Source organism: Porites lutea, chromosome 7, assembly GCF_958299795.1.
Source record: "Porites lutea chromosome 7, jaPorLute2.1, whole genome shotgun sequence".
NCBI classification, from domain to species: domain Eukaryota; kingdom Metazoa; phylum Cnidaria; class Anthozoa; order Scleractinia; family Poritidae; genus Porites; species Porites lutea.
Window position 1 is genome coordinate 17,643,303 of NC_133207.1, and position 12,635 is coordinate 17,655,937.

Here is a 12,635-nt window from a genome sequence, read left to right on the forward strand (position 1 = left end):
AATAAAGATTATATCTTGTCTTTTTTGAGAAGTTGGGCAGTACCTTCTTGTAGTGCTCTTAATACTACTGTATTCTGTGCAAGTTCGTTCTTACTCTTGAGTCAGTGGATCAAATCGTTAAGTGTTATTACTTATAAAAACTGCCAAATGCTTCTCAGGGCTGCTTTTGATCATGCTGCGCTAAGTAGGAATAATTCTCGTATTTACAATCAACTCTCGCCTTGCGGACGTGACCCCATTGATACGGACACCCTTATACTTAAAAGCACAGCGGCTAGAATTACAGACGTTTGACTGAAATAAACTCCCGCTATTACACACACCAACTTGCGCATTGTACTGTACTGTACCTCATATTAGACACAATTATTTCTAATTTCCGTATGACTTCATGTAGAGACTCACCGAATTGCTTTCATTTAACTGAAGGGGACACTTTGTGATGTCTATCATATCTAGCATGAATCTCATTAACATGTTATCCTGGACATATTTTAATGTTAAAATAGGCGGTTCCCGAGTTGATTTGCAATAACGGGGGTTGACTGTCTTAAAAAATGCGTTTCATTATAGGTGTTTATTTTGCTGGATAAGCCGGATGAGGTAAGATTTATTTTGAGAGAGATAGTTTGGTGTGTTCTTTTCTGACGATTTGAAAAAGAAGTTTAGATTAACGAAATACGTAAAACTTACAACGACATTTTCTCTTTTTATTTTAAAACAGGAAATGGATTCCATGTTGTCGGAACATGTCATGGCGTTACATGCTGGAAAAAAGAGGTGAGCTATAGATTAATCTCCGACGGCAGAGCATCGTATGTCACTGAGTTCTGTCACTGGGTGATTAGTCGTCTTATAATTTTTAAGAAAATTGTTTGCTTTTTTTCAGTGCCTTTGGAGTAGCCACTGCCAGGCGTCGCTCTAGAGAGGTACAGTTATTTATCGCTCAGTTAACGCCTTATAAGTGTTGAATATTTTTAAATGGTAGTAGTGATAGGTTTTAACTCTTTGTAAGAGAGTCAGTAGAATATGTCACTGGTCAGTGGACGTATAACAACTGATACTACATGAGGATTATCTGCCGAGTACAGCCTGTTATTTTATGTATTGTTGAGGCATTAGTTTGGCTATTTCGTATTCGTATTATGAGTGAAATGTTGCACCATATATTAAAGCTCTGCACTGCCAAAACAGTTTAGCCACCGCGCTGGTTCTTTGAGAGACGCCTTTGGGGCGTTCCTTTTACAGTCGATAAATTAACGATTTAAGTCAGTCGCTAAGTGGCAAACGTCTTTCATATTTAGTCAACGTTACTGGGTGCCAGGGGACGTAGACCAACCTAAGCCAATCGAAGCGCAGGAAAATATATATTAAACCAGTGCAAGTGCCAAGCGTGAAAAAATATGTAACCCATACCGGTGGCAAGTCTAAAGCCACCGAGAAGCGCGGGAAGTTAAAACCGTGATTTATCCTTCTTCGTCACCGCCCATGAAGAGTAACTGAACAGGGTCCGTACAAGTGATGGAAAACCTTGAAAGTCATCTAATTTAAGAATTTCATTTTCAAGACCTGAAAAGTCATGGAATATAATTTTCGATCCTTGAAATTCATGGAAAATAGAAGTTTTGTTTGGTAGATTAGTTACTACACATGATAAAGTCAAATAAAGAGGAGTAATTAAACAGCGCGAACGACACGCATTGTGGTGGATACCGGAGTTTTTTTCTGTTGAACTGTTTAAGGTCAAAAAATAAGCTAAAATGAAGAAAGTTTTGAAAATTTTCGAAAGTGACAGTTAAACCTAAGGTCATGGAAAACTAGAAAAGGTCATGGGAAAAGTTATGGAAAGTCATGGAATTTGAAGAAGTCAAAAGAGTACGACCCTGCTGAAGTCTGTTAACTTTTAATTGGGCTGTTAAAAAATTGTTACTAAGCTGAGGTAGTGTTAGGTTGTGTTCAGCCTACGTAGTGTGAATAACCGCGTGTTTTTACTCACCCAACACAGGACAGTGGCAGTGATGAGGACGAGACCAAGAAGCAGTGGGAGGCAGGGAAACCACTCTCTGAACGTCTAAAGGTGAAATAAACTCTTTTCCTTTTTCAATTATATTAAACCTGGCTATCAGGAATTTTCTCATGGGGCTTATATGATCGGGTATAACTTTAGTGAATTTTTGCTATTTAGTTCTTCTAAGAAAAGTTTTGATTTTCTTGTACTGGTCAATGGAAATTTTCAGTCGTTTTAGTTGGCTGACTTTTAACCATCGTGTGCTCGTTTCAATTTAAAATTCCTTGTTCATGGACTTTTCTCGATTTTTCTCTCATGCACAGATTGGCCGAAATGAAGAGTTTGACGCAATCCCCGCTCAACTTTTGCGAAAGGTATGCGTCGAGATACTTTTACTCAACGCTAGTTGAACTTTCTTTGGTTTCACGACTTCGCCTGGCCGGGTCACCCTTTTGTGATTGTAAGATCACCCTCCCAGACGGGCCAACCTTGATCCATATAAACACTTTGGCTCGCCCACCCGTGTCATCTCGAAAAATATCAGAAAATGCACTATGCGCGACCGCCATTGGCTCTGGCAAAGGGGTCATTTTCTCATACAAACTCTCGCTAAAGTGGACTCTTTTACCTGGGACAGGTTTTCTCCTTATAAACAGGGCCTAAATCTATCAACACCGCTGGACAGAGCCCGTGACCATGGTTAAAACTTTAACGTCTACCAGGCACCAAGAATATCGTAGATCCATTTTAAGCTTTCATTTAACGTTAAATGTAGCAACAACCCACGTTCGATATATTAAGTTAAGGACATTTTCTTGACTCTATTGTCTTGCAATCCCCAGAAAAGATTTGAGCACAAAGAAAACCAAACCACATTAAGAAAAATGACCACAAAGCCTCGAAGTCATGTCAGAATTTTAATGCATGGAACGTGGGCTATTTTCGCTGGGTAGGTGTTTCTCGAAACGTTTAATCCTGTTGTTCCATTGTGTCTACTTTATAGTATGTTGGTTACGCGAGGACTTACGTCCACCCTAAACTGACACCGGCAGCGGCAGAGGTCTTGCAGGTGAGACGCGTTAAACAGATTTTAGTTTTTTTTTAACAGATAGGAAAGGATTAAGAAAAGGAAATCACCAATCATCATGCGAGGATGAAGTAATCTGAGGTGTAAGAGAAAATTCAATTTGCGTTGATCAGACTTTAAATAAATTAATATTCTGCTTTGCCGCCACGGAAAAGGGGACTGGGTTCGAGTGTTGCGCGCGAGGTATCGCGAATTGATGGTTTGCAATAGTTAACGTTTTGGTGTTCGTGACATTCTACGGTCAGCCTTGCTGCGTCAACTTGTTTCGTGAAATTAAGTTTTCATTTTGTTCTATTTTTGGCTTAGCTTCATTTTCCAGCTGTGCTATAGCGTACACTTCTTAGATGCTTTTATGATCGTTTTGCTTTTATATTTCGTTTGCTATGCATGTTATTATGGCTTTATAACACTGATTGGCTTTATAACCCCAAAGGTGTGGTCCGTTTTTCTGCAATAGTTGTTTTTTTTTTCAGGTTTATTTGTCCGGCTGTGGCGTATTTATATAGATCTTTTTCACTCACGTGGCCATCAGCTATGCAAATTTCCTTGAAAAAAAAGACTGAAATTTTTTACATTAGGAAAGAGTTCAATCCCCTTTGGATTTTTTCTGCACACCAACATGGTCGCCGTGACGTCATGTATCATTGGCCTGGCTGACCGACGTTCCCACGCCTCATAGCGTTGTTGTGTGTTCGGTCCTGCAGTACAGGCAAAATATTTATTCTTCACTGACTTGTTTATTGACTCATGAAGTTTATTTGTTACTTTTTTTTGGCAGAATTTTTACCTAGACCTTAGACGGCAGCACCACAGTGCTGACAGCACCCCCATCACTACCAGGCAACTGGAATCACTCATAAGACTTACTCAGGTATACTTAACTAAAATTTGTTTAAAAAATGGCTTTGTAGGAGCAGCACAATTATACTCACTGGTAACTTAGTAGTTTGCATTGTGGTTCACAAATAAGGATAAAAACAATTAATTAAAATAAACGTGATCTCAGCTGACTGAAGTTAAACCAGATGGGAAGCATGGCTGATTAGCTGAATTCGGTATCTATCGAGAACAAATTCTGTAACGATTCAAAAGCAGACGACTGAAGAACAGTAGGGGCCAACTTTCAGGTGTCTAACTTGGGAACTTTAACCAAGGGGCAATAACCCATAACATGCTTCACTTGGAAGCAAAGAGCATTCTTGTCTTTAATATTGTCCGGTTCATGGACTACTTCCAGTGGGGGCTATTTTTTTTTCTGTCCTCAGAAATACACAAATAGAAAATACGCCTTTCATAAGATGACCCAGCCACTTTAAATTCTTCTGCATATGTCATAATCTCATCTTCATCGTCCTCATGTTCACTGTCCTGCTCACTTGTATCCTCTTCATCACTTTCTGATCCAACCTCGTCATCCCCCTCTCCTCCATCACCTTCACCTTCCAATGGGTCACAGTATGTTGAAAAAGAGACCAGACGATACGGTACATTTGGCATTTTCCCACAGTTGCAGTGGCCTGCACTGGAGATATCAACTTGTGGAAGAAAATCATCCACAGCATCTGTATTTGGTACCTGAGATGGTGGGACAGGCTGTGAGGCTGGGGCTGGGATGATTGAGTAGTCCCAGAGCAAAGTGGCTTGAAATGTCTCACCATCTCTGGGATCTTTAGGATCTATGAACTATTTCATAAAACAAACAGCATTTAATTTGTCAGCTAAGATTATTCAACATTAAATATGCATTATAGAAAGTTAGACATATTCAATTCTACCTTCTCACCGACAAAATTATTATATCAAGTGACAAATAGTTTTTAAAAACTGTAATCATTCTTTCGTTTTAAAGGGATGAATAAAACCAATTCCTCAAATCAAAAATGTCTCACATCAAGAAAGTGTGAATCATCAGCGTTCAAACATATATAATCGACATCAGCAAGAATAGCTAGTTTTCTGAACGTTTTGAATGCCAAATTATATCTGATGGAAAAACATTTGAGGGCTTCGTTCTCCTTAAAACCATACGAGAACTATTTTATAAGAAAGAAAGGCCAGACAACTAACTAACGCTCAAACAAGAACAAGCAAACTCTGTTTTTGATTAGAAGGGAAAATTTCATGTGAGAGTCTCTTAAATATAAAACTCACCCTAAAGTCACAACTGCTGTCCACATGCACGAACGCTGGACTTCGTAAACCATTGAATAACTCTGAAATATGTTTGCCATTTAACAGTTATTCTTTGGAATCGAGGTGAATAGTGGAAAAGAGTAATTGTTTTAGTATATACACACGAAGTGATCTCAACAAAATCAGAGAGGAAACCATTAAAAAATACGATTGGATTGACAGATCAAATCACGCGTAAGTTTAAAAATAGATCTTTGCAGAATTTTCAAACATGGGAATTCACAAGTTTATCATTTCGCAAACAACAGCGTAATGGCTTAAATGGAACTGCTAAAAGTTTGAATTGTTTCCTTACCTGAGAAGAAAAGTAGAGCTTTGTTGTTTTCTGTTGACTCGCCTAGTTTATAGCCAAAAGGGTTTGTTGTGTCGTTCTTCGCATGAAGTGCTGACAAAAATAGCAGCTCGGTTGCTCGAGGTAAGACGTCGTCTTCCTGTATCATTCTTTTTCCTGTTTACTTGAAACGTAGAATTTCTGCAAACTTTTCCTTTTAAATTTGTTTGTCATAAATAAACTTCGATTTTTGAGCCAAAATTTTCTTGTTAGAAAACGCTGAGTTCACGAAACGGCTTCTTCTACGCGAATACACGGGAGTTGTAAGCCATCCATTGGGCACAAAACTCAGCTACAGTAAATTCAAAAACACCGTATTGAATCCTTCCATTTCTTTTCTTGCCTTAAAAAAAATCAGCCCGAGGATTTTGTCGACTTTTAAAAGATCGTTCTCTAAAAAAAGTGGGAAAAAACCGAGCTCACACATTATCCACTCGCTAGAAGATGAATATTGTTGAATAGTCCGAGATAGCGAACCAATCAGATTGCTTAAATCACCAAGATCACTGAGTGTGTATATACTAATTACCATTATTGGCGTCAAGGCCACTCGCCGAACACTCAGTTCTTCGGTAAAACTCACGTGGATTTCTCTGCAGACAACTTGTATGCAGGAAAATTTTAAAGGAATTAAAGTCAGATCCTCGTCTGACACACAGTGAACATAGAGAAGCGCCCGACCTTTAAAAACCTCGACCATCGCGTTTTGATTCGCTTTCACCGCCATCTTGATCTTTCCCTCACAAGAGCTGGCATGAACTGCTGACGTCACGAAAGAACGTGATAATAATACTTGGTGTTACAATACATTGTGGGAAGGCTGTCGTTCCTCCTCTGGGTGTCTGGGTAAAGGAGGTGTTCGTGTTGTAAAAAGAATCAAACCTCTAATACAACAAATCACCGGGTTGTTGTAAGTTGCGAAAAGTTGTTGCAGACGTAGAGAGTAGTTCTACTCTTTGCAACAAAATCTCTACTTGTTGGGCCTTTTACCGGTCTTAGGCAAATGTTTTGCAGCAAGTCACCTAACTCCTGTGTATCGCATAACTCCCTCGTAATTTTACTCAATCAGAAATCAGTATTTACGCAACTTGCGACAACTTAATTTGTTTCAAGACAGGTTTGAACTTGGGTGGTAAAACGCTCAACAAGGTTTTTCAACTCGTTTTTCAGAATTAGTTGCACGTTTGTGATGCCCGTTTTTTCCGCAACTTTACGAGACGTAGCCCTCAACAGGGTTTTTCTTAAGTGATTTGACTAAAAATTGTATTGTATCTTGTTTTTCAAGGCTAGAGCGCGCCTGGAGATGCGGGAGAAGGCTAGTCAACAGGATGCCCAGGATGTGGTGGAGATCATGAAATACAGTCTACTTGATACGTTCAGTGATGACTTTGGAAACCTGGATTTTCAGCGCTCGCAACATGGATCGGGAATGAGTTCAAGAGCTCAGGTAGGGCTGTGCATGATTCGTTTATTAAGTGATACTGTGAAGGCGTGGAAGGGGGAGGGGTGTTTTTAGGTCCTGGTTCACCAGAAAAAAAAAAGCTGACTTCTCGGGCTAACACAATACTGATGAACTAGTAGTTTTCATTGCGGCCCACAAGGTTGAGAATCCCAACTGGCCGGAAACAAACTAGCTGGCCATTTACAAGGGGGACCGAGAAGTTCAATTTGGGACTACCTAGGACAATTTCAGCTTGTTGTTAAGGCGGGAATTAAATTCGAGGCCTCGGGATTACCATTCCAGCACTTTAACCTCTTTGCTACTCCGCAACCTAAAGGTCGTTCAAGCAAACAATTAACTTACCCTAAGTAAAGAATTGAAATCAAACTTAGCGGGGATAAAAACCCCAACTGGTAGGAGTCGAACCAGTTTGCTATTTACAAGCGTGACGGAGGATTTGTACTCGGGACTGCCTTGATCAAATCCAGCAGAGGTCAGGGAGGGGCTTGAACTCGGGGCGACGGATTGCAAGTCCAGCTCTCTCCCCGCTCGGCACGCTGTCGACCTTATACACCACTGTCTCTCTTCACCCAGGGCCTAGTCGCTCAGACGTTCAGGGTTCTATCTAGGGTATTTGACAGGTAGAAGCTCCCCCCCCCCAAAAAAAATATTGTTATCATTACAGTATACAAGTAACTATATCGGAAAAATCATCCAGACGCGACGAGGTCAGTGCACATGAAAAGTATTCCCCCTCTAACGACACAATCGTATCTCAATATGCACCAGATTGCATCTCATATGCGTTTAAAAAAATTTCCGGGGACAGGCCCCCGGTTCCCCCTAGGAAGCTCGTGGCCGCTCGGACTTCTCCCCCATAACGATAAATCCTAGGTGGATAACCCTAAGTTAAAAAAAATTAACCTGAATTTAATTTTGACCGGTATAAACAAGTGCGAAATTTGAATTCAGATGCGAAAGCTTTAAAGGCAATTCAGTTTTAAAATTCTTTTTGCCTACAATTTGATGCTTTTGATCAAAAGAAAAAGGAAACCCAGATTAAAATTTATCCCTGGGTTAGCGCTTATTGGCCTTTGAGCAACTGGTTCCAGGTCTAGTTTTTCAAAGCCTTGGGGAACGCTATCCACCGGTATATCTCTATCCAGTGGATAATGCAATTGGTTTTTTCCTAATACTTATACGATGAATAAAGATTTATTATCAATTTCTTTTGTTTCTTAGCCTAAGTTGATGAATAATTAGGGCTAGGAGACAAAGCGAATCACAAACACATGCTGGGTTATCTTAACCCAGCTTTGAAGAACATGTGTCTGGTGTACAATTAATTGGTACTGGCCACATACTGGTGTCGATATAAACCCTGCGATGAGCTAATATCCCGTCCCGTCTCGAGTCTAAAAACCCCGGGACGGGACAATCTCCGGCCGTGTGGGCCACCTTAGCTCGTATGCGTCTTAACCTTACCTTGTAGGCTATGAGTATCAAAATCAAAAAGATATTCTTAACCTCTTTCTTCGTTCCTTTTTAATCTTCATCTTTTCTGCAGTCCAAGCGCTTTATTGCTGAGCTGAGTCGTGTATCCGAAAGGGAATACAATTCTCTTTTCACGATTGAGCAAATGAGACGAATTGCAAAGGTAAATAGAATCTTTTTACTGTCCTAACCAGAGGCCATTCTGTATCCTATTTTCTCGTCCCTTTACTAAGTACAGCGTAGAAACCGATGATAAACAATTATTGGACTATCAGATAATTGATCACCGACAAATCGCGCTATTCTGCGAAACGCCTTAATAGTTTTTTTATCACTCAATCGGTAAGCTTGTTTTTGTTTTTGTTTTTGTTTTTTTTTTAATTTACTGGAGAAATGCAAAGTAGCTAATTGACCATCAAAGACAGATACCACATGCTGCACGTTAGCAGAGCATTGTCAGGGGGGAAGAAAAGTTTCTTCTACCCTAAAGCAGATGATTTTCGTTAGGTAATTACCCAGAGTGACGTTATACCTCTAGACCAATCAAGACTTGGAAAAAAAAAACAATTTGAATGATAACATAATGCGCATTCTAAAGAATCTTCCCCGCAGCCGTTCTTCTGTTGTCACCCAACGCTCCTTGGGAAGAAGCGTTGCGTGACGAGACAAAAAAGGCTGCGTGGGAGACTAAATTTTGAGCTACCCCTACTAGTATCTATTGTCTGCGGTCACGAGAAAACGCTCCTTTTCATAACCGACCTCTTTCGACATTCAAAAACGAAAAAATCATCTTAGTTGGTAGAACGTTTGGCAAGTCCGGAATCAATCGAACGTAACTTAAATGCTCGATTTAGCAACCACTTCAAAAAGGCACCCTTCTTGGAAACTTCGATCCCTTCAAAGGGTTATGTATGGTATATGCAAATAATTCCCGTCAATTTTGTTTCTTCCCTAACGCAGGAGTTGCGACTACAGATTCGTAGTTTCGATGACTTTGTGTACTCGTTGAATAACCAAGGATTTTTGCTGAAGAAAGGTCCTAGAGTGTACCAATTACAGACCTCAAGCTGCCTTTAATTAAAGCAACCATTTTTCTCGCAACTTTTGGACGGTATCCATTTGTAGTTGTTTCTGGATATGCTAGGAAACTTATGTCTATAAATGTCAGTTAAATAATTATTATATAAGTCTCTTTACAATAAAGAAAACGTATTGTTTTTGTTTTATTGAAATCGGGAAAAGGGTATCTTGATTGCAGACGAGCGAGCAATTGTGAACGGGCGGAAAGCGGCATCTTTTTAAATGCCTTAATCCGCCCACTACCACGCCAACTTCCAAAAAACCGTTTCTCATGTCAGTCAAATCTCAAATGTCAAAACGTCGAAAGGTACGGTGTAGGAGGGTTTCACATGCTCTACATGTTTGTAAGTAACTGCGCGCGCGAAGCCCTATAATTGACGTAAGTGTTGAAGTAAACCGTCACAAGTGACCAATCATAGGGTATACCAGAAGCTTCGGAGTTCTTGCACAATACTTAAATATATCTTGTGAAAAATAGACATGAAACAATATAAAGTAACAGAATAAGCTAGGACTTACATCACTTTATTGCAGAAGGTCCCATATTTAAACGGCGTTTACAAGACCCACGACTACAAACTAGACTGCTGTTCTCAGGAGACGAATGGTCAAGATTATAGCTAATTCAACTCCCTGGGTGGGGGGAGAAGAAAACCTTCCTGTTAAAATCTGTCTTCACTTTAAGACCAAAGTAGTTCAGAAATCATACACTTTAGCAGCTTAAAAATTAGGGAGTTCACTTCCGGGTTTCAACGTTTCCACCTGTTTTTACATTGAAATCCTATTAAAAATTGGGCTTTCATCTCTGGGACAAAAATATGGGGACGTGACAAATCCCCGGCAGTGATCGAACACTCTTACGTCCTTTCTTTATGTCCTTTCCTGTTTTTAAAATAACTGGCCCTTAGTGTTCTACCCTTTGTCTTGGCTTGGGTGGGATCTCATTTAAGAAAAATCCCTTTGTTCTTTTATCGGAGTGGGCTCAGTTTATTCGTTAGCATCTCAGTTCAAAATTATCCTGTTCTTGTAGTGGACTTGGTGCTCATTGCTGACATTTTATCACACTTCCTACGAGAATAAAGAGGAATCTCTTAAAAGAACGTCCTCTTTATCCTCGGAGGACGTATGATCAGATTCGTAGGCGTGATAGACATTTTTTTCTACACCGCCGTACAACACCATTGTCCAACCTTGATAAAACAATGTGATAAACGTGATAACGACAATGATAACGCTAATGATAACCATAACATAGCTAAACAGATATACATAACGTTAACTGAACTGAGAGGAGTGCAGTTTGGTCTGAAATCATAAGCGTAACTTTAAAATCCTCCAAGCGCGCAGCGCGAGTTCGATTTGAAATCACAGGTATGTTTCCAGACCAAAACTGCAAGACACAATTAATCAGTCATTTGGGGTGGATTCATTTGCAACATACGCGTATAGTTGCTGCAGCTTCCCACTGGAATTTCTTTTATTGTTTTTAGGCTTAGAAACAATAAAAAATTCCAGCAGGCAAATGCTGGAATACCTATACGCGTATGTTGCAAATGAATCCACGCTTAGGCAACCTCGTCCCCAGGGTGGCTTTTCCCTGGCTTCGGAGGTGGGGACGAGGTTGACCCTCAGGCAGCCAATGTAATTACCGTAAACTGCCGCTTAGAGACCAGTTTATTTTTAGTTCGATTTTCGTTTATTTTTAGTTCGTGAATTTTGACTATCAAATAAGTCTTACAAGTTATGCGGCAAAAAGTCCCGAAAACTGGAGACTAGAAGATAGCATTTCTGACGATATTTTGATTGCATCTACTCTTTCTTTTTGTCATTATCGTACTATGGATGCGCACACATACGGACGGTGTTCCACTTTCGCGGGAAAAAGTACTCCAAAATGATGCTGAAACTAAATTTATCTGTGAAAACTTCGTTGCATGGGCTAAGTCAGTATAGGAGTTGAATGCTCCGGGTGATGGGCTGTTGGACCCTATTGATAAATACGACCCCTTTTTTTCTGGCCCCAACGAAACGCTATAATAAGTTGTTCTATAATTTCATGGATAACATGTTTCGTAGGTGTCACTATAGTATCTTCAGTTGCCGCTTTTGGTATAGCTTAAACGGCCCAAAAATGGATCCCTGTGGTAATTCCGCAACCCTCGGACAGCCGTTGAAGAGGGTGAGATCAGTTGATACCATTCCTTTGTAAGGTGTGTTATCGGATGTTTCAAAACTTCTTCCAGCCAGAACGTCATCTTTTCAGTAACAGTGTATTTTTCATCCGGTTTGCCCTACGTGCAAGGCCCGATCAACTGAGGTTTCTTGGAAACTACCCACCTACCCCTCTATTAAGCCACCATTAACACTCACTTCTCACTTAGGGCAAAATGTTGGCTTAGAGGAGGGGTAGGTGGGCATTCTCCCAGAAACCTCAATTGATTCCAAGGCCCTTTCGGAAACCTCGGGTGCTTACCGCTAATTTACACAAACCACCCGGTGGAAATCTCGGACATAAACATAAAACTATAAAATTCGACGTGATGGGAGAACAACCAACCACAATGTATATCCAAATCAGCTGAACAGAATAAAAGAGTAGAAAAATCGCATCGTCTCAAATTAACCAAAGCCCATGTTTTCCGAAGCTTCCCAAACGGAATGGCGCCAACCATTTGATTTCCCATCCATTTCGCATGTATATGGTAAGTACCCCAGTCACTTGATTTCTGTGATTAGCCTGCTTTACAATGAAAGTCATAAACAGAAGATCTCCAAAGACAAATGATGCTTTTCAAATGTTTTATTATATCTAATATACCTATTATTTTTAACCAACAGCTACTGTTTTAGAGCAGGAGCTCCTAGCTCAACGGAGTTTGTTGCAATTTTACAACTGAACTTTATTTAAACTATTACTGACATTAGTTAGAGGGTTTCAAAGGGTTCATTCATGCCATAAACGGGTATGGTCTCAACGTAAGAACACTGCCAAGACATTGGC

At 40.1% G+C, this 12,635-nt stretch overlaps 1 protein-coding gene across 1 annotated transcript in view; it reads left to right on the forward strand.

Moving 5' to 3' along the window:
* Positions 1 to 9,824, forward strand: part of LOC140944943 (DNA helicase MCM8-like) — a 33,174-nt gene extending 23,350 nt beyond the window's left edge. The window contains exons 24-33 of the mRNA XM_073394052.1: positions 574 to 603; positions 725 to 780; positions 890 to 929; positions 2,006 to 2,077; positions 2,332 to 2,382; positions 3,012 to 3,077; positions 3,874 to 3,966; positions 6,905 to 7,066; positions 8,628 to 8,717; positions 9,515 to 9,824. Coding sequence (XP_073250153.1) covers positions 574 to 603; positions 725 to 780; positions 890 to 929; positions 2,006 to 2,077; positions 2,332 to 2,382; positions 3,012 to 3,077; positions 3,874 to 3,966; positions 6,905 to 7,066; positions 8,628 to 8,717; positions 9,515 to 9,631 — 777 coding nt within the window. The 3' untranslated portion in view covers positions 9,632 to 9,824. The remainder of the gene's footprint in view (positions 1 to 573; positions 604 to 724; positions 781 to 889; positions 930 to 2,005; positions 2,078 to 2,331; positions 2,383 to 3,011; positions 3,078 to 3,873; positions 3,967 to 6,904; positions 7,067 to 8,627; positions 8,718 to 9,514) is intronic.
* The last annotated feature ends 2,811 nt before the right edge of the window (positions 9,825 to 12,635 follow it).